Source organism: Cucurbitaria berberidis, assembly GCF_010015615.1.
Source record: "Cucurbitaria berberidis CBS 394.84 unplaced genomic scaffold K460scaffold_4, whole genome shotgun sequence".
In the NCBI taxonomy this organism is placed as follows: domain Eukaryota; kingdom Fungi; phylum Ascomycota; class Dothideomycetes; order Pleosporales; family Cucurbitariaceae; genus Cucurbitaria; species Cucurbitaria berberidis.
The window spans coordinates 1,374,400-1,391,257 of NW_024468938.1; the positions used below are offsets into that span (position 1 = coordinate 1,374,400).

The following is a 16,858-nucleotide window of genomic DNA, read 5'->3' on the forward strand; positions in this document are numbered from 1 at the left end:
TTTCAGCCGTCGACGAGGGTTCCAGAAGGGGGTTCCTGAATGTGTGGATTGCAGCTGAAGGGGAAGGGAACTGTACTGGAGATTCGATGGGGTCGTCTGCAGGGCGGGACGGCAAGACATGCACATTTGGTGTCACTAATGGTGTCACTTGTCACTAGTCCCCTAGCCGAATCGGACCCTCTCTCATACGTAGCCAGCCTCACATACCGTCGTCGACTACCACCCAGCATCACCAAGACTGGCCCGAGAGCTGGAGCAGGAGCCGCACGCTGGATGGACATGTCCCGCAGATGGAAGAGGAAAGTAATAGCAATAAACCTAATTATGATGATGGTAATAATAATAATAAAAATAATAATAATAATAAAAATAAAATCCTTCGGTGATCAGTGTCTCCCGAAGACAGTGTGTGATGTGTGGGTCCTTCTATTTTCAGCCAGATTGGATAGCACCGAATTTCGCTAGCCAGCCAATCAGCGCCCGCAGCGGCGACTAGGTCGGGGCTAGTGCTGCCCCCCAACGGCCGTCCCAGTCCAGCAATGGACCAGTGGACCAGTGGACAGACCAGGCTCTTGTCTTGTCTTGTCACTGTCACGTCTCTTCGCTGCAGACCGTGTGTGCTCTCCCATCTCTCTCTACCACGACTCCGCTGCGACGTCGACAATCCATCTCTCCAGCGCGCCTAGGCTCTGGTGGGGAGTCAAGTGAGAGATTCCCGTCTGCACACAAGACCCAAACCGGCCACCACGCCATCAACCACCCGCCCCGTTGCACCACCACGCACAGGAGGAGACACGACACGACACAGACGGCACCACAATTTGTGCCCTCTGCCGTCTCCCATAACCCCCGGCTACCCATCCTCCCACGCTGGCGACCCTATTTGCGCCCCGAATGCCGCTCCATTGAACAGCTTCAGGTGTGTATGCTGCTGCCGTCGCAATTCCTCTACATGCTACTCACCTGGCCCCTCGTCGCCAATTGCTTTGCTGATCGTCTCCCTGCCAGACCACTCCTTCAACTGCCACTCCATTGGCGTCCGTTCATTTCCCCACTTGCACTCGCACGCATACCCTCTGCTGTGTTCCATTGACTGGACTGTCCATCGCCCCAGGCCATCCCGTCCATTCATTACCATCGCTTTGCCACTGCCAAAAACCAACTTGCAACCCTCCTTTGAACACATGTTCCGCAAATCCATCACAATAGCCTTGCCCGTTCCCAACGCATATGGACATTGCCGCCACACCATCTAGGATATCACGAGTCGACTCGCGATTCCGCCATCGAGCACACAGCCGAGTCAACCAGAAAGAGGAGGATACCGCCCGAGAGCGTCTGCACCAGGACCAAAGGCAGCGACTCAGGATGGGCAGCCATCATCGCATCTTCCACCGTCGTCACGCACAGGGCGTTACCCACGTCGTGACTGTAGAAGTCATCGCTCATGTCGATTCCAGTGGAAACCTAATTGCACAAGAGACGGTGACGCCACATGACGCGACTCCCACAATAGCAGCAGCCGCACCATTGTCAGCGCCTCCACAAGAATCAGTACTCGCCCAAGGACTAGCTTCTGCGCCGCCAGCACCGCCAGCACCACCAGTGCCAGCAACACCTACAGCACAGGCAGTACCTACCGCGCCCGAGGGACCTGCAGTGCTGGCAGCACCCGCAATACCCACAGTACCAGCAGTGCCCCCAGCTCCGACGCCAGTCCTCCCCTCAGTCCCGTCTGTACCGCCATTCCCCAGTGACCTGGTGGTTCCATCGGTTCCTGCGTTCCCATGGCCGTCAGGCGTCTCCGCCGCGGGAGCAGCATCTAGCACACACCCAGCCAGCTCAGCAGCTATAACGAGTGGATCCAGCATCAGCCCGAGTCCCGTTCCAGTACCCAATCCTACAATCATCCCAAGCTCGAATTCCACAATAGCCAGCTTATCACCACATTTTTCAACATCATCATCATTCACATCGCTGGGTAGCGTCTCGCCATTGTCTTCACCATCATTTTCGCTCTCCATCTCACCGCCTTTCGCATCTCCAGCATCTTCACAATCTGCTCTTTCTGCACCTCAATCATTGGATCCCTCTAGTGGGGCGTCATCGTCAGAAATAACGACAACCGCACCATCAGACAGCACATCAACTACTTCAGATGCCGCGGCAACCTCATATTATGGCGGCGTTGGTGACCCAGGACACCCATCTGCCCCCCCTGCGGCAACAACAACCTCAGCTCTCGCTGGCGCTGGTGCTCCTAGCAGCCCTCCCCCGCTTGAGACGCCACAAGTTGTCGGTAGCATAGTTGGCAGTCTTGCTGGCGCTGCGCTCATCCTGGCCATAATACTTCTCCTTATCCGACGCCACAAGCGGAAACGCAGTGGCGCTCTACAACTCACTGGTGATGACCACACCGACAATAACCAACAAGCCATGAGGCAAGCTCCCGCGAGCAGCAGTCTCGTGCCTGCTGCTTTCCTGCACCGCTTTTCCGCAATGTCGAGGTCAACGGTAGATACCTCCACCACCGGCGGCGAGCGAAGTTTCCAGAGAGTGTCAGGACGCAAGCTCCCGTCTGCATTCAGTGAAGGCATGACCTCTGAACAATTCTCGCCTGGAGGAGCCATGTCTGAATCATCCTTCTACCAGGACGACCAGGGCACCTACGGCAGTCCGGGCATGTCCAAAGAGTTTGGCAAGGAGATTGACGAAACCTCCAATGTTCGTGGTTCCGGGCCGATGAATATCAGACCGAGCCCCGCAAGGACACCAGTCATACGTCACCCCGACGATGCGCCTCCATTTGGGACAAGTCACTCCCACTTGAGTCCACCACAATCACCCAACCTCAACTACCCAGCTCGATGCACTCTAGGGAGGAGCCTCCACTCCGCCGATGGGTCGCGAAGCTCACGCTTCACGGAAAACGTCTGAATGATCTCTCCTACTCTTCTTACTGTCGCTCCAGCGTTTCTTTTCGTTTTCTTCTTCCTAACGACGCGCTCGCACGTGCATAGAGGCCAGCCCTACATTCTCCAAACTGCATTGCATCTATGGGTGGCTTCGTCTTGTATACCCCCCTGGAGCCGCTTGGCATTTTGGCTTAAAACTCACCACATACGTGTCTTGGTCTGAGTCGCATTACGTCGGCGGCTCTGGAAAATAATGTCTTGTTAAACTCTCTCCTAACCTCTTTTTATTCTTTTCACGGCACGCGAGATTGGAAAGCGGTGCGTGTTTCATACCCAGGGACCCCTTTTTGAAAAATAAGAGGGGTCTGATCTTTGTGTACACTTTGTTTCTATATCGCGCACTCGAAGCCTGCTGTTGTTGTAGCAGTAGAGCGTAGAGACGCAGTTTGTGCATATGGTCGCCATGTTTGTTACGTATTGGGTTGGTTGGTGGAGGAGGCTAGATGTCTCTCAGTCAGCAGGAGTGGGAGGAGTCTAGTGCTTTAATCTATGAATCGTCAAAAAGTTCTTTTTGTTTACTACTTGTTTTCTCCCTTGCTTGCTCTGCCTGCTTGCATCCTCAGCGTCATTCCTTGCATGTCGCATGACGTGCTCTGCTCCCTTCGGCTATACCCATCTTGAACTGAACATGGCATTCTAAGATCCACATGCAACGTTAGGTGTCCAGTCTCTAGCGTCAGCGCATCCTGCCAACCCACTTTTCTGACGAAGCTTGACGAAGCTTGACGCTTATTGAATGGCTACTACCCTCTCTCAGCTCGTATCGCATACCGCCAATGCCGTTGGCAAGCAGCGTAGTAGGGATGATCCACGGTGCAAAGTGGAGCGACGCTTCGTGCCCGTGGTAGCAAGCACGAGGCCACCTGATCAGAAGCGGAAGGACAAACGCGCAGCTAGAACGAAGCGGGCAGTGAAGGAGCCAAACGATGATGGTGCTCGTCGCCGCGCTTATGACGGGAATCCTTTGAATCATATCACCTTTTTCTGTCCTGTCTGATTCTTATAACTTGGGCTTCCCTTGCTACTGTCAAGCGTACTCTTTCATACCTTCATACTCACCACTAAAAACCACCTCACAACCATAAATACAGCAGCAGCAACAACAACAACAATGACTGGCCCCCTCCCCCCCGTCCCACACCCCATCGGCATATTCCCGCAATTCCTCGCCGCCAGCCCAGCGGGCGAAACGCTCGTGCTCAAGGAGAAGATCCTCTCCCTGAGCGGCGACAGCTTCGACATCAAGCTAGCCAACGGGACGCCGATTCTCAAAGTCGAAGGCAAAGTCCTGTCGATTTCGGGAAAGAAAAAAGTCTACGATATGAGCGGCAGGCATCTATTTAGTATTGGGCGGGAGCTGTTCCATCCGGTGCATACTACATTCAAGGTGGAGAGTGTGGATGGGGGGAAAGTGGTTGAGGTGAAGAATGCGTGGAAATGTACGTTCGTCGGTAGAAGGAGGAGGGTTGAGTGATTTTGATATGTGTGGAGGTGGGATGGATGGATTGGGTGTTGGTTTTTTTGGTAGCTAACAAAGACTGATAGTCATCGGCAGCAAGGCCACAGCGACGTTCACCTCGCACGACGGCAAGGCAGAAACGCTCGGGATGAAGGGCAATTTCTTCGATACCACGGCTGATATCACGGATGAGACGCAGGGCGGTCAGTTTGCCATACTCCACTTTTACTCTACTCCACTCTATATCCACATAGTCTTATTCCCGGCTCCCATTTCCACATCTAACCTCTAGCCTCCATCTTCATTACTACCTACTAACTAACATATCACAGGCATTGTAGTAGCACGCGTAAATCGCAAGCTCTTCACGGGCAAGGAAATCTTCTTCGGGCAGCAAACGTACGGCGTGCAAGTTGCGCCGGGAGTCGACATGGCGCTGATAGCAGCATTGTGCATCTGTCTAGACGAGAAGAATAACGAGAGAAAACTCTATTAGATTAGTTGGAAGACTTTATCTCCAAATTAGATTCCCTATAACAGCTTCGCAGTTCACACATACATCAACGACACCATCTCACCTTACACACAACAAATATACATACACATGATCAAAATTCCATCTAATTATCGCAGGGTAAATTATGTATTCCTTTGAAAATTAGATAGATAGAGACAGCGTAAAAGAACACAGCCTGCCAGAAGCGAACCAACTATAGACTACAGACGCGAATATATATGAATATATAAAAGAGTCCCTTTTGATCCCCCCCAAAAAGCCATGAACAAGAAAAAGGAAAGTCTATTGACGGACGACGACCCAAAAATGATGACACACTCTTACATCAGAACCACAAAAGAGAGAGAGAGAATGAGAGAGAGGAATTGGTATGGTTCCGCTATGCCAGAAAAGAATCGCTTGAAAAAGAATAAAACGCCGAATCTTGATGGAGCTGGTACTCGTGCAACGACTCAAGAAGATATCCTACAACTGACAACCTGGACTATCCGCCTCTAGGTTTCTTCTGGCGAGCCAAGTGTCGAACTCGCAGCGTCTTCCATACGAGTTCTTCGGAGAGCCTACGCGGCGGCGGCATGTCGCCAGGGCGTGGCAGGACGGCGGACTCAAAGGTCCCAGATCTCGTCGCGGGCGGCGATCGCGCCGTCTCAAGGTAGGAAGATGCTCAGGGCCAAAACGAGCATTCAGACACTCACTTGGACCCCACGAGCAGCTCACCAAAAGGCACGTTGTGTCCAAAGTCCAGTATCAACGTCCGCCCATCCTGACTCGTAGCCACAACACGCCTGTAGTCGCTCTTGGCGCTCAATATCCAACTCGTAGTCCAGTTCTTGTACACCGCATACGTCCGGCCCGTCTCATAATCGCTGACTTGGATGCTCTGATCGTACGACCCGGACACTATGCGGCCATTAAACGCATCGAGGAAGAGCGACCGCACAAGCCCGTCATGCTTGACTCTGCTGTGCACGAGTTCGCCCGTTGAGGCATCGAATTTGTACACGACGTGATCATTTCCGCCGGCGAGAACGTACTTGGCGTCATCGGAGAACTCGACGGCTGCAAGGCCCCGGTCCTCGGAGGGAAAGTCTTTGATTGAGAGGCCGGTTTCGAGATTCCACAGCTTGGCCACCCCGTCGCCACTAGCGGAGACGAGGAAGTTGCCACGGAGCTGGACAGCGTTGACGGGGCCGCGGTGGCCTTTTAGTGTGCGCACGCATATGCCGGTTTTGCGATCCCAGACCTTGATCATGGCATCCTTGGAGCACGAGATGATGTACTTGTCGTCAAGGCAAACGTCCAGAACACCGGCTTCGTGGCCGCGGAGGCGGTACATGGGCACGAACTCGTCGCCGGTAATGTCCCACACAATGCAAGTGTAGTCTGAAGACCCTGTCACCATGATCTCGTCATCGAACTGTAGGCACAGAATGGAAGCATCGTGGTAGTCAGAAGGCACATGGTAGATGTCGTTACCAGCGCGAGTTCCATTCAGCGAGTTGTAACTGATAACGCGCTCGGGTCGCTCCTCCATGGTGGGAGGGGTGTTTGCAGTTGGGCGGTGATTGGGTCCACCATACACCTTGAGGCACTTGTAAGTCTTCAGATCCCACACGCGGATCGTGCGGTCGCGGGATCCTGTAATGGCCTTGTTTTCATCGAATTGGCAGCAGTAGACACTATCTGTATGGCCATTCAGGTAGATTGCAGCGGGAGTGCCAGCCTTCCATCGCTTGTTGATTATGCTCCGTGCCTCGAACATCTTCTTCCAGTTTTGCGCAGGAGCAGGGTTGCTGCCAGCCATTTTGCCCACTCCCAATCCTCCCATTTGAATTGGTGTAGGCGACACGTGGACTTCAGGTTCGTACTGGCGGAGGAAGACGCTGCGCCAGACATGCGGGGAGGCCGCATGCTCGTTCCAGCTGCGGGACACTCGTTCGGCGCGGACTAGGGATGCAGCATCGAGGTTAGAAAGGACGGTAGTTGCGAGTTCAGCAGGGAGGCGTTGAAAGGGGTCGACTAGAAGTTGTTAATATGGCTCGAACAAACACGCGTGGGCAGCCTACTCATTTTCTTCTCGGTAACACTGTCTGCGCGAACAATTGGCGACGCGCAGGTCATGTCGACACCGCTCTCGTTGTCTTTGATGTCATCGTCGCGCATGGAGGTCGTAATGAGGCCATTGAGGAAACGATGGGTATGCTCCTGCTCGCGTCGCAGCTGGTTTTGACGGTCCTGGTTCGCAGCGGCCGCCGCTTGCCTTGCTGCGGCTCCGGGGACCGTTTGACTTGGGTAGGGGATTGGGGGATTACAAATGGCGTTTCTTAGCAGTTCCCCTGAGGATGATGAAGAGGCAGTGGGACGGCGTCTCATGCTACTGAGTCGCTTGAAAGAAAAGGATTTGGCGCCCAAGGGGGCGCTTTGGGGTTGCATTTGGAAAGAAGGGATGCCGGAATCCTGGTGCTGCAGGGGCAGGCGTTGTTGTTCGGTGCTCGTTTTGCGGCTCGTGGAGGAAGAGGGCAGAGACTCGATGAAACTCTGTATGGAGCCGCGGCGGCGCGGCGCAGACGTGGCAGACGAAAAGGAAGACATTCTGCGACGGGCCTTTTGGCGGGTGAAACTGCCCGTCACAGCGCCAAACGCTCGCGATAACGAGCTGTGGGCATGTTGCTCAGCAGCGCCAACCGGGCCCGGGTAGGCCTCGTTCACAGCGTCCAATGTTATGCCCGTGTCTCTGACATCGTGGTAGTGCGTGTTGAAGGTTTGCGAGGCGGTGCGTTTCATTGTGTGGTCAAAGGGCGTGTGGACAGCGGTGTTGTCGTCGTCTAGGGCGGAGGACGTCTTCGGTCGGTACGACAAGATGGACGGCCTGCGATGCATGGAGGGCACTGACCGGTGGGTAGTGGTGGTGGTAATGGTGGAATCGAAAGCGATTGCAAGACGTGGGAGTCGAGTCGTGGCGTGGCAGGGAGCGAAGACAGCAAGCAGTCCAAGGAGCGTAGCGTAGCGTAGCGTAGTCGAAGGAAGAGGAGAATCAAAGATAACGTAACGCAGCAATGCAAGCAACAAGGCAAGGCGGGTAGAGAGCGTGCACAGCGACCAGAGGGGCTGCAAGAGGGAAAGGGCGGGAGCAGCGAGGGTAGGGGGGTTCGTCAGCGCGCACGTCTAGGGAGCGGATAGGGATGGGATGGGGATGGGATGGGTCGGGTCTTGGGAGGCGTCGTGTGTTTTTAAGCAACCAAGCATGGGGGGGGGGGCGACCTGCTAGATTCTGCCGCACCGCTAAAGGGGAGCCAGGGTGACATTACAGTAGCTGCGACGACGACTAGTCGGCCCTAGGCACGACCTAACCACTACCTGGTCCATACATACACTTACTTACTTACTTTGACGACGGTATCATCTGCAAATACCCAACGCCGTCGTCCCAGTCGCTCCTTCCTCACCGCTTCCACGCCGCGGGAATCTCGGGAAGGCGCCACTGGACGACTATTGCAGAAGGCGCCCATTGCAGTCGACCATGCAGAAGACGATGCAGAAGCCCATGCAGAACAAGACGACGCTGCAGAAGACCATGGTGGCATCCGCCCCATCCGCCCGCATACCGGTCTTTTACCGTCTCGTCTTCCTCTGGCTCGAGCCCGTCTCGATCCTCACCGGCGCCGTCTACGCCCACTTCCTCCCCTCCGTCTACCTCGCCCTGACGCATGCAGCCAGCGCGCCCACGACGATGCCCGTCTCAACAGCCATCATCATGACCCAACTCGCCAACCTGTACCTTGGCCTTGGGCTGCTCGAAGCCACGGTGCTGCGCTCCACATGCGACAGCAAAGTATGGTCAAGTTTCATCATGGCCCTGCTGGTGGCGGATCTCGGCCACCTGTATTCCGTCAGGCTGCTTGGGTGGCAGATTTACTGGGCCTGGTCGACGTGGAATGCGATTGATTGGGGCAATGTGCCGTTTGTCTATTTCCTCGCTGGGACACGCCTCTGCTTCCTCTTGGGCGTGGGCTTCACCAGCAAGAGTCACAGTGCGAGGGTGAAACTATCGTAAATGGGAACCCGACCAGGGCGAGAGACAGGGGGAGGGGAGGTTAGCCGATCCCATCTCCCGCCTGCGCATGTATCACAATCCCACCACATACCCCTTATCGGGACTAAAAAGGCTCCAAACTTGGGTGTATGTAACAAATACGATTCCTTCTCGGCAAAGTCGTGGCAGCAGCAGCCACTTTTCCCTACCCCAGACCCACTCCCCGACCCCTGTATACCGCACACACAAATCTAGTCCACACATCCCCCCTTCGCACCGCAAGACTCGATTGGGGAGTAAGTGATTCGCTGACAACCCCAGGGCAGAAAATTTCCTTCCGTTAGGGCTGAAGAAAAGTCCTTTGTATGCAGCCTGCCGAGAATAGCAACCCTTCGCCACCTTGCCGACACCTCAGACTCAGCACCAGCCTCAGTTCTTCTTCAACACTTTTCGACGGCTCCACAACACCTCATCTGATCCTGCCCGCTGCCCTGCATATCGCGCGCCCGATTCGACAAGGAAAGGTAAGCGGGCTGCGCCGCGTTGCCGTGCATGTATTTATCATGTGCAACGTCACCCACCCCCCCCCCCGTCGCTCCACCTGCTGCGCTGTTTGGCTGCTTTTGCCAGCAAACCACCTTTTCTAGCCATCGTTGTTGCGCATGCATATTGGTTGAGCACGCGTCTCGGCCATGGCGACCATGACTTGCATTTCCCAGAACTCGCGTTGAAACCATGTCGTAGGAGTCATCATCATCATGACAGTCCATTTGTCTCGACTGCTCGAATGATGCGCTGGTTTGCCCCGAGATGAGAATTCTCGGTACACTTACATGTCTCGGCGACTGACGCCTCGTGATTTTTTACATACGTCTCCCACATTTGCGCCCAGAACATGTGACCGGCTGCCCGACCCACGGCTGCGATGCGGGGACCCCGAATAATCGCTACTACATTCCGGCTGCCCACGCTGGTTAGTTTACCAGTACCACATATAGGCTCGCGTCTAGATCCATCCATGATGATATCGTTCCGAAAGCTGTGTGGGATCATCTAGGCGGTGAGCACCATGTTGCTGCTTGCTGCAGCGTCAAGTGTTACGCAATGCAAAACCAACAAAGACAAGATGCTGGACTGAACATGCATACATCATTCATACTATATCAACCAAGCTAAAAACACGCTTCACCGGACAAACGTCCTGGGGGGTATATTATCCACGCCGTGCAATAAACCAAGCTGCGCTAGAATCCATGACAAACGTCTCAGCTCTTCGAACAAACCCAATCCTGGATACCCCGTCGTTTCCCCTTGTATGGCGCCTAGTAACGAATCGTAAATAACCGCATCGCCTGCTTATAACACGATGAATAAGAATAAATGCAAAACGCCATGCAAGAATGACTATCAACACCTAAAATCCCCCAAAAATGCTAGTAAATCGCAAAGAATCCAAAAACGCACGTGAATGCAATAGGTTACGATGGAAGATGGCAATGCCAGCTTCAAGCACCAAACACAGTCGGATCCAGCGTCCCGCCCATCATATCCATAGTCTTGTCCAGCATATCGAGATCCATCATGCCGCTACCGTCATAGGCAGGGAACAGCATCATGTCCTCGCTATCCATGGGCGGAAGCATGACGCCGAGATTGGCCAAGTCGTCAGAGATTTGCATGTCCATTGGCAGGCCATCGTTAAACAGCCCCATTGTCCATGCATCAGGCTTGTCCACGTCCTTGATATCCACGTGAATATGTAGCGTGTCGTTCTCCGAGATATCAGACTGTCGAGTCGACGGCGTGTCTTTCGACGTCGATTCGGGCGTAGTCATTGGCGAAGTCGGTCGAGAGCGAAGGGCCCAGGCACTATCCTCGTCCTTGAGATCGAGCACGGTAAACGGACCGTTGGCATCAAGTGCAGCAAAAGTATCTTCGTACGAGTAATCGAGCAGCGACATGGGGAGCAGCGGCTGCTGCTCTTCCTCTTTCTCAGGCTCGGGCACTGCAACAGGTTGCTCCTTCGGCGCCGGCTTAGCAATGCTGGCTGGTGTCGCCTTTCCTTGAGCGCTCGTACTCGGCGTAGCCCCCTTCGCCATTGTTTGAGGAGTCTTGAGGAGATTTGCCGAGGGCGAACCCTTGATGCCGGTTTGCGTCGGCACTCGCGCCATTGGTGTCGCTGCAACCTGTGGCCCAGCAGGAGTTGCGGCGCTGGTCGGGATACTAGGTGTAGGCTCTGCCTTTGCGGGCTGGGCTGAAGTACGCGGGGCGGCAGGTGCGGGCTTAGAAGGGCGTTTCGTAGCCTTCGGGTCAATCTTGGGCTCACCAGTCTTTTGATCGACGTCCAGGTATTCTGCCATGGAATCAAGCGCAAACTGGAGAGGATTCTCGATTTTGGCATGTGTTTGACCAACATGCCCTTCCAGTTCAGCTTGGGTGTCGAAGCCTCGCACCGAGTACTCACAGTCCAGGGCATTGCATCTGAATGTTGGCCTTTGCGGTACTTGCTTGTCAGGCGGCGGTTGCCTCTTGAGCTCGGGAGAGTTGCCTGTACCTGAGCCAACGCGTGGCGAAGCTTTAGCACCTGGGGTTGAGGATTGGCTGCCGGCTTCGAGCTTCGCACGCTTCTTCTCAGGTAGAACAAGGTTTGTGACGGGCCTGGCGCCCTCGAAGTAGTGTGCCGCGCCATGGCCAGAATCGGCACCAAGCGGAAACGGTGGGCGATCGGTCGTCGGGGCCTGAGGAGGCTTGTTCTGACGTTGCTGTTGTTCTACAATCTTCAGATTTGCGGCATTTAGTTGAGCGGGTGGGGCAGTCGAACCCTGAGGAGGCTGCTGCTGCGCAGCCACAATTTGACCCTGCTGTTGCTGCATCTTCGCCATGATCTTCTGGAAAAAGTTGATCATTGTGCGCATGTGGTTCTTGAATTCCTCCGTGGTCAGAGTGACCTGAGCGTGCAGCGACCCATCCGCATCATTGATTTGCTGAAAGACCAGGGCACGTGCTTTGATGATCTGGCGTATAACCGGTTCGGGCTCGTTGGTATCGTACGAAGCATGGAAAATCCGCAACGCTTGCTCCACCTTCTTCAGCTTCGGGAGTTGATCCTTTAGCGACTGCTGTAGAGCCGTTCGTAGCGGCGGCGGTAGCTGTACGGGCTGTCTAGGCGGTATACTCTTTTCCACTTCCTCGACCAATTGGTTGAATTGCCTGACCCTGGCTGGATCAGTCATCTTAATGCGAATTTCATCGGCACTTAGCATTGGACGCTGCTGTTGCTGCGTTTTGTTGTTAGAAGTGTCTTGTGCTCTCAGGAGCTGAGCTTTGACCTGAGCTTGCTGTAAGGGAGTGAGTTTAGACATCTGCTCCTGTGTGAGGTTAAACCCAGGTTGAGATCTCGAGGCCACCATTGCAGGCGCCTGTGAGCCAAGGTTGGGCGTGGGTGCATCTGCATTAGACTCAACAGCATCATCATTCGGTCGCTTCATGCCCTTGTTGGCTGTGCTATTCAATTGCATAGCCTGCGGATGTTGCTGTGGCCTGGTGTTTGCCTTTGGCTGGGGCGTAGCTTGCGTAGGCTGAGACTGGGCCGTGGGGGGACGGTTGGTGGCATGCTGTTGTTGCGCCTGGTTACGCTGCTGCTGCTGCTGTTGCTGTTGTTGCTGCTGTTGCTGTTGCTGTTGCTGCTGCTGTTGGGCAAGCATATGTTGCTGTTGCTGTTGCTGTTGTTGCTGCTGCTGTTGTTGCTGCTGCAGATGTTGTTGTTGCTGCTGCTGCTGTTGTTGATGTTGTTGATGTTGCTGCTGCTGCTGCTGTTGCTGCTGTTGATGTTGTTGCTGCTGTTGTTGCTGCCTTCCTTTCAACTTCTGGCTGAGGATGTATTGCCGTAATTGGTCGTCTGTTACATTCGTCTGTGGACCTTGTAGCCTTTGCCGGAACATTTGAATCTCCTGAGGCGTGACCTGGATTGGGGGCATGTTTGGCATGTTTGGTTGCTGCTGTGGCGTCCTGATCGGGCCTTGGTTAGGTGTTCCCTGTGCCGGAGGAGCGATTCCAGGGCCGTTGTTTGGCGGTGGAGGTTGACCACCAGCCATACCGCCTGATTGTCTCACGATATCCTGGAAATGCAGAACTTGGAGCATGAGAAGTTTCTGGCCATCAACGCCTGGCACCAGAGCCGGGTTTTGGTCAGCCCAATGTTTGAGTTGTTGCCAGGACTTGACATCTGGAGGAAGACTTTGCCGTATCTGAGCATTGAGAACATTGGGGGGAAAGGGCTTGGGATTAGTGGCATGTATGATACCAGGATTTTGCCGTAGCAGACTTTGCGCAGAAGCCAGCCGTTGCTGTTGATTCGGTATTGGAGCACGTTGGCCCATGGGGGGCGGCTGCCCAGCCCCTGGAGGCTGTTGCCCAAAGTTCATACCTGGACGAGCCATGTTTGCAATGTTGGGACCACCTAGCATTTGGCCTGGCATTCCCGGTTGCATCGGCTGTTGTGGATTGAAGAGCATGTTCGGCTGGCCTGGTGCGGGCTGCCCCCCTTGAAATCCGCCGTTCTGCATCCCATTAGTTCTGCGAACATTCACCATGTAATTCTGCAGTATCGCGCGGAATTGTTGCTCGGGGACCTTGAGTAGCTGGCTCTTCACAGAAGCGTCAAGATCAGTTGGCATCATACTCATACGAACTTGGTCGGTCAATGGCTGATTGCCCTGGGAGACGGCAGCAGCCCTTTGTTGTGCTTGGCGCATCAGGTCGGTCAAATTCGGATCGGCCTGCCCGGGTTGGGGAGTCATTATAGGAACGTGAGCCTGAGGGGGCCGTTGCTGTGGAGTCGTTGGGGGTCCTGGCTGCCCTGGAGGTGGCATGGGCCTGGTGAGCATCGGCATTGCAGGGCTTTGTTGCGAGCCTGGGGGGAGGTTAAGACCACCGATTTGACCCTGAAGCAATTGGTTTTGCTGATTACGCGCTTGAACTGCTGCTTGTTGTTGCCGTTGCTGCTCCAGTCGTGCCTGTGCCTGTGCCTGCGCTTGTGCCTGAGCCTGAGCCTGTGCCTGTGCCTGAGCTTGAACCTGTGCCTGTGCCTGTGCCTGGGCTTGAGCTTGAGCTTGAGCCTGAGCCTGAGCTTGTGCTTGTGCCTGAGCCTGAGCCTGAGCCTGTGCTTGAGCCGCCTGAGCCTGAGCCTGTGCCTGAGCCTGCTGTGCCTGTTGTGCCTGCTGTGCTTGTGCTTGACGGTGGAGCATCTCAGCTTGCCGCTGTGCCATGGCAGCATTCTGCGGTTGACCTTGTTGAGGATTTTGTCCTTGAAAGCCGGTCATCTGAGCGCCGTTCGCATTGTTGCTCGCAGGGACTACCGTCGTGCCTTGGTCTTGGCTTCGAATAGCTTCTATCTGCTGGTTGGCTATCGCGTTAAAGTCGAAGTCTTGGTTGTTCGGCTGGCGTTGGTTCATGTTCATCTGCTGATTTTGCATCCGATTCGGTTGGCCCGACTGCTGCATCGCGGTAGCATTCTGATTTGTGCCCTGCTGCTGTTGCATATTGAGAGCGCCTCGTCGATACAACATCTCTGCGTGCTGGCGAAAGCGGAAGAACAGTGGGTTGATGCCTTGACTGATCAACTGTTGCTTCTTATCCTCGGGCCAAGCCTGCACGTCACCCTGAAACTTCTGACGAACTTCCTCTTTACATGTGTCCATGAGCCGTTTAGCGAACTGATTAATAACGAGTTGCTCTTGACGGTTCTGTGGGTTCTGGTTTGGTTGCTGGTTGTTCTGACCTTGGGGGACGTTGGCGGGACCAGGGTTCGCGCCATTCAAACCCATGGAACTTTGTGTCTGTGACATTGGAACCGGCGAAATCTGCATCGGTCGTTGAAGCTGGGCATTGGGGAAGGCTGGGTTAAACTGCTGCGGAGTACCCTGTCTTGCGCCCTGAGGAGCGAGCTGGCCCATCATGTTCATCTGCCCAGGGTTCATGGCATTCATAGGGTTGTTCATGTTACCCATGCCTTCTTGCATGCGCTGCAGATGCTGCTGCCGCATGTTTTGCATGGCGATGAGCTTCGCCTTGACGTTGGCGATGTATTGCTCCTTTGTCTGTGCGTTCAAGAAATTCTGCGTCTCAAACTGAAGGGACGAACGCATGGCTTCGATCTCGGAGATTTCGTTCCCCTTGAGCAGACGGTACGACGTGAAGAACTGAAGGGCGAGCTGGCCGCGCTCTTCAGGCGAGGTGGACTGCTGCCATCCTGGTGGTATCTTCTGCTGCTGTTGTTGCATGCGGTAGTGCTGGACGAAGTGGTGGAGTCCAGCGTTCCGGACAGCCATGCCATTCTGCTGCATGTTTGGGTTGTTCATTGTGGAGGGCGAAGCGTGGATGCTCGCCTATAGCGCCAGGTGACAGGCGTGCGAACGGGCGAGGGAGCGGTGCAATACCGCGGGCGTGCAGAGCAAGCACCAGTTCATGCAGAAGCGATGTGTCCTCGATGTGTCCGGGCGGGTGGTGTGCAGGGAGGTGGTTGCGGTGTCGAGGCGTGGTGGTGGGTCAAGTTGGGTCGAGTGCGTCTCGCAAGGCACGTTGGGGACGGCGATGCAAAGAGCGGGTTGCGTGCAGTGTCGTGTCGCCACAGAGAGCTCCTGCTCTGGGGAAGACGGTGGATAGAGAATGCCTGGCCAGCATTCAGCCCGGCGAGTGAGGCGTGGGTGGGTGAAGAGGGAGAGGAGGACACCAGGCTCGACGAGAGTGCTGCGGCTCGTTTGGTGGTTGACGGACACTGGCGCGAACAGGGCGGGATAGCGTTAGTCCAATCTTAATGCCCAAGTACAATAACGCTGCAGCGCTAGTTTGCAGCCAAAGTCGGGTCGGAGGGGGGCCTCGTACGGGGGAGTGAGTATGTGTGCGTGAGGGAGGGAGGGAGAGGGAGGGAGAAGAGTGGCAGCAAGCAGCACTCTCCAGGCTGTGAGGAGTAAGAAGAGTGTGATGAGGCCTGGGATGGGTGGTGAGCTGTAGAGTTGCAGGGCAGGCAGGCAGGCGGGCGGGCGAAGCAGCAAGCGCACCCGGTCGCACTTAGCCACGGCAAGTGCAGGGGTCTATATAAACGTCCCTCCTCTTGCAACCATGCAGTCAGTCCGCCGGCCTCACTCAGCAGCAACAGAGTGCACACTCGCCAGATGGATCGTCGAGGCGGGGAGGGGGGATGCGCGCTCTGAATGCTTCGACTCTCTTGTCGTCCGCATTTACACTGGCAGGACAACGGGGGACTTCAGGCAGACGAACGAGCGAGGCAGCTGATGGCCCATTTGCCCAGACGCTGCTGGACGGTCTTGTCGCACAGGGTTGTTGGCGCAAGAGACCAAGCGTCCAATCTTGCGCAGGACACGACTTGTTGTTCATGTGCCCTTGGTGGGATACGACTAAATACTCCCGCGCTCTCCCGCATAATGGAGCGCATTCTTGCACTGTGAATGTTGGGGAGCCTCTGGGGCGCCGTCTCGCATGTGCGGCAGCTCTCCCACGCAGCGTTTGGCGTCGAACCATGGCCAGTTTCAAGTCTCGCCCAAGCCCACGGCGACCATCAATCAAAAGAAGGCGGGAAAAAAGAAGACGACGACACTAGATGCCCATCGCGCCCACACACGTCTTCGAATCACCAGCGCCCATGGCGCCACCCTATCCGGAGCGTATTGCCGCTAGCTGCATTGGCTGCCCTCTGCAACCCCGGCGTCTGGTGATGAAATCAAGAATGCCAGCGCCCCGTCCACTCACATCGTCATGTACATTACGCTACCGGAGGGGACGAGCAGCACCAGACGAGACGGGAAGAGTAAAGTGAAGCGCTCGCCCTTTTTGTCCATGTCGATTATGTCGCTGGT

General features: G+C 55.2%; 6 protein-coding genes across 6 annotated transcripts; 3 read left to right on the forward strand and 3 right to left on the reverse strand.

The window, feature by feature from the left end:
• Window positions 1–544: 544 nt before the first annotated feature.
• On the reverse strand, window positions 545–1,046 carry K460DRAFT_139584 (uncharacterized protein). Its single transcript, XM_040926737.1, has one exon. The coding sequence runs from the start codon at window positions 859–861 to the stop codon at window positions 592–594; it is 270 nt and encodes an 89-aa protein (XP_040785670.1). The 5' UTR covers window positions 862–1,046; the 3' UTR covers window positions 545–591.
• Window positions 1,047–1,230: 184 nt separating this feature from the next.
• K460DRAFT_378326 (uncharacterized protein) lies at window positions 1,231–2,937 on the forward strand (the record flags this gene model as incomplete). The annotated part of the gene is made up of 1 exon (XM_040935067.1): window positions 1,231–2,937. The coding sequence occupies one exon, from the start codon at window positions 1,231–1,233 to the stop codon at window positions 2,935–2,937; it is 1,707 nt and encodes a 568-aa protein (XP_040785671.1).
• A 1,055-nt stretch (window positions 2,938–3,992) lies between these two features.
• Window positions 3,993–4,974, forward strand: K460DRAFT_368030 (uncharacterized protein). Its single transcript, XM_040933695.1, has 3 exons — window positions 3,993–4,414; window positions 4,521–4,637; window positions 4,767–4,974. Exons 1-3 carry the CDS (start codon window positions 4,087–4,089, stop codon window positions 4,928–4,930), a joined length of 609 nt encoding a protein of 202 aa, XP_040785672.1. The 5' UTR covers window positions 3,993–4,086; the 3' UTR covers window positions 4,931–4,974.
• Window positions 4,975–5,642: 668 nt separating this feature from the next.
• Window positions 5,643–7,831, reverse strand: K460DRAFT_407477 (WD40 repeat-like protein; the record flags this gene model as incomplete). The annotated part of the gene is made up of 2 exons (XM_040937079.1): window positions 5,643–6,970; window positions 7,018–7,831. 2 exons carry the CDS (start codon window positions 7,829–7,831, stop codon window positions 5,643–5,645), a joined length of 2,142 nt encoding a protein of 713 aa, XP_040785673.1.
• Window positions 7,832–8,274: 443 nt separating this feature from the next.
• K460DRAFT_368033 (uncharacterized protein) lies at window positions 8,275–9,211 on the forward strand. Its single transcript, XM_040933696.1, has one exon. The coding sequence runs from the start codon at window positions 8,472–8,474 to the stop codon at window positions 9,003–9,005; it is 534 nt and encodes a 177-aa protein (XP_040785674.1). The 5' UTR covers window positions 8,275–8,471; the 3' UTR covers window positions 9,006–9,211.
• A 1,278-nt stretch (window positions 9,212–10,489) lies between these two features.
• On the reverse strand, window positions 10,490–16,840 carry K460DRAFT_356882 (uncharacterized protein; the record flags this gene model as incomplete). The annotated part of the gene is made up of 4 exons (XM_040931995.1): window positions 10,490–15,370; window positions 15,422–15,731; window positions 16,150–16,464; window positions 16,752–16,840. 4 exons carry the CDS (start codon window positions 16,838–16,840, stop codon window positions 10,490–10,492), a joined length of 5,595 nt encoding a protein of 1,864 aa, XP_040785675.1.
• Window positions 16,841–16,858: the final 18 nt, after the last annotated feature.

Excerpts from the sequence above, each read along its gene's own strand:
- K460DRAFT_139584 (XM_040926737.1), bottom strand. The coding sequence starts at position 861 with ATGGGTAGCCGGGGGTTATGGGAGACGGCAGAGGGCACAAATTGTGGT.
- K460DRAFT_368030 (XM_040933695.1), top strand. The coding sequence starts at position 4,087 with ATGACTGGCCCCCTCCCCCCCGTCCCACACCCCATCGGCATATTCCCG. Across the intron at positions 4,415-4,520 it reads GGTGAAGAATGCGTGGAAAT|TCATCGGCAGCAAGGCCACA; the intron begins GTACGTTCGTCG and ends AAAGACTGATAG. Across the intron at positions 4,638-4,766 it reads CACGGATGAGACGCAGGGCG|GCATTGTAGTAGCACGCGTA; the intron begins GTCAGTTTGCCA and ends AACATATCACAG.
- K460DRAFT_368033 (XM_040933696.1), top strand. The coding sequence starts at position 8,472 with ATGCAGAAGACGATGCAGAAGCCCATGCAGAACAAGACGACGCTGCAG.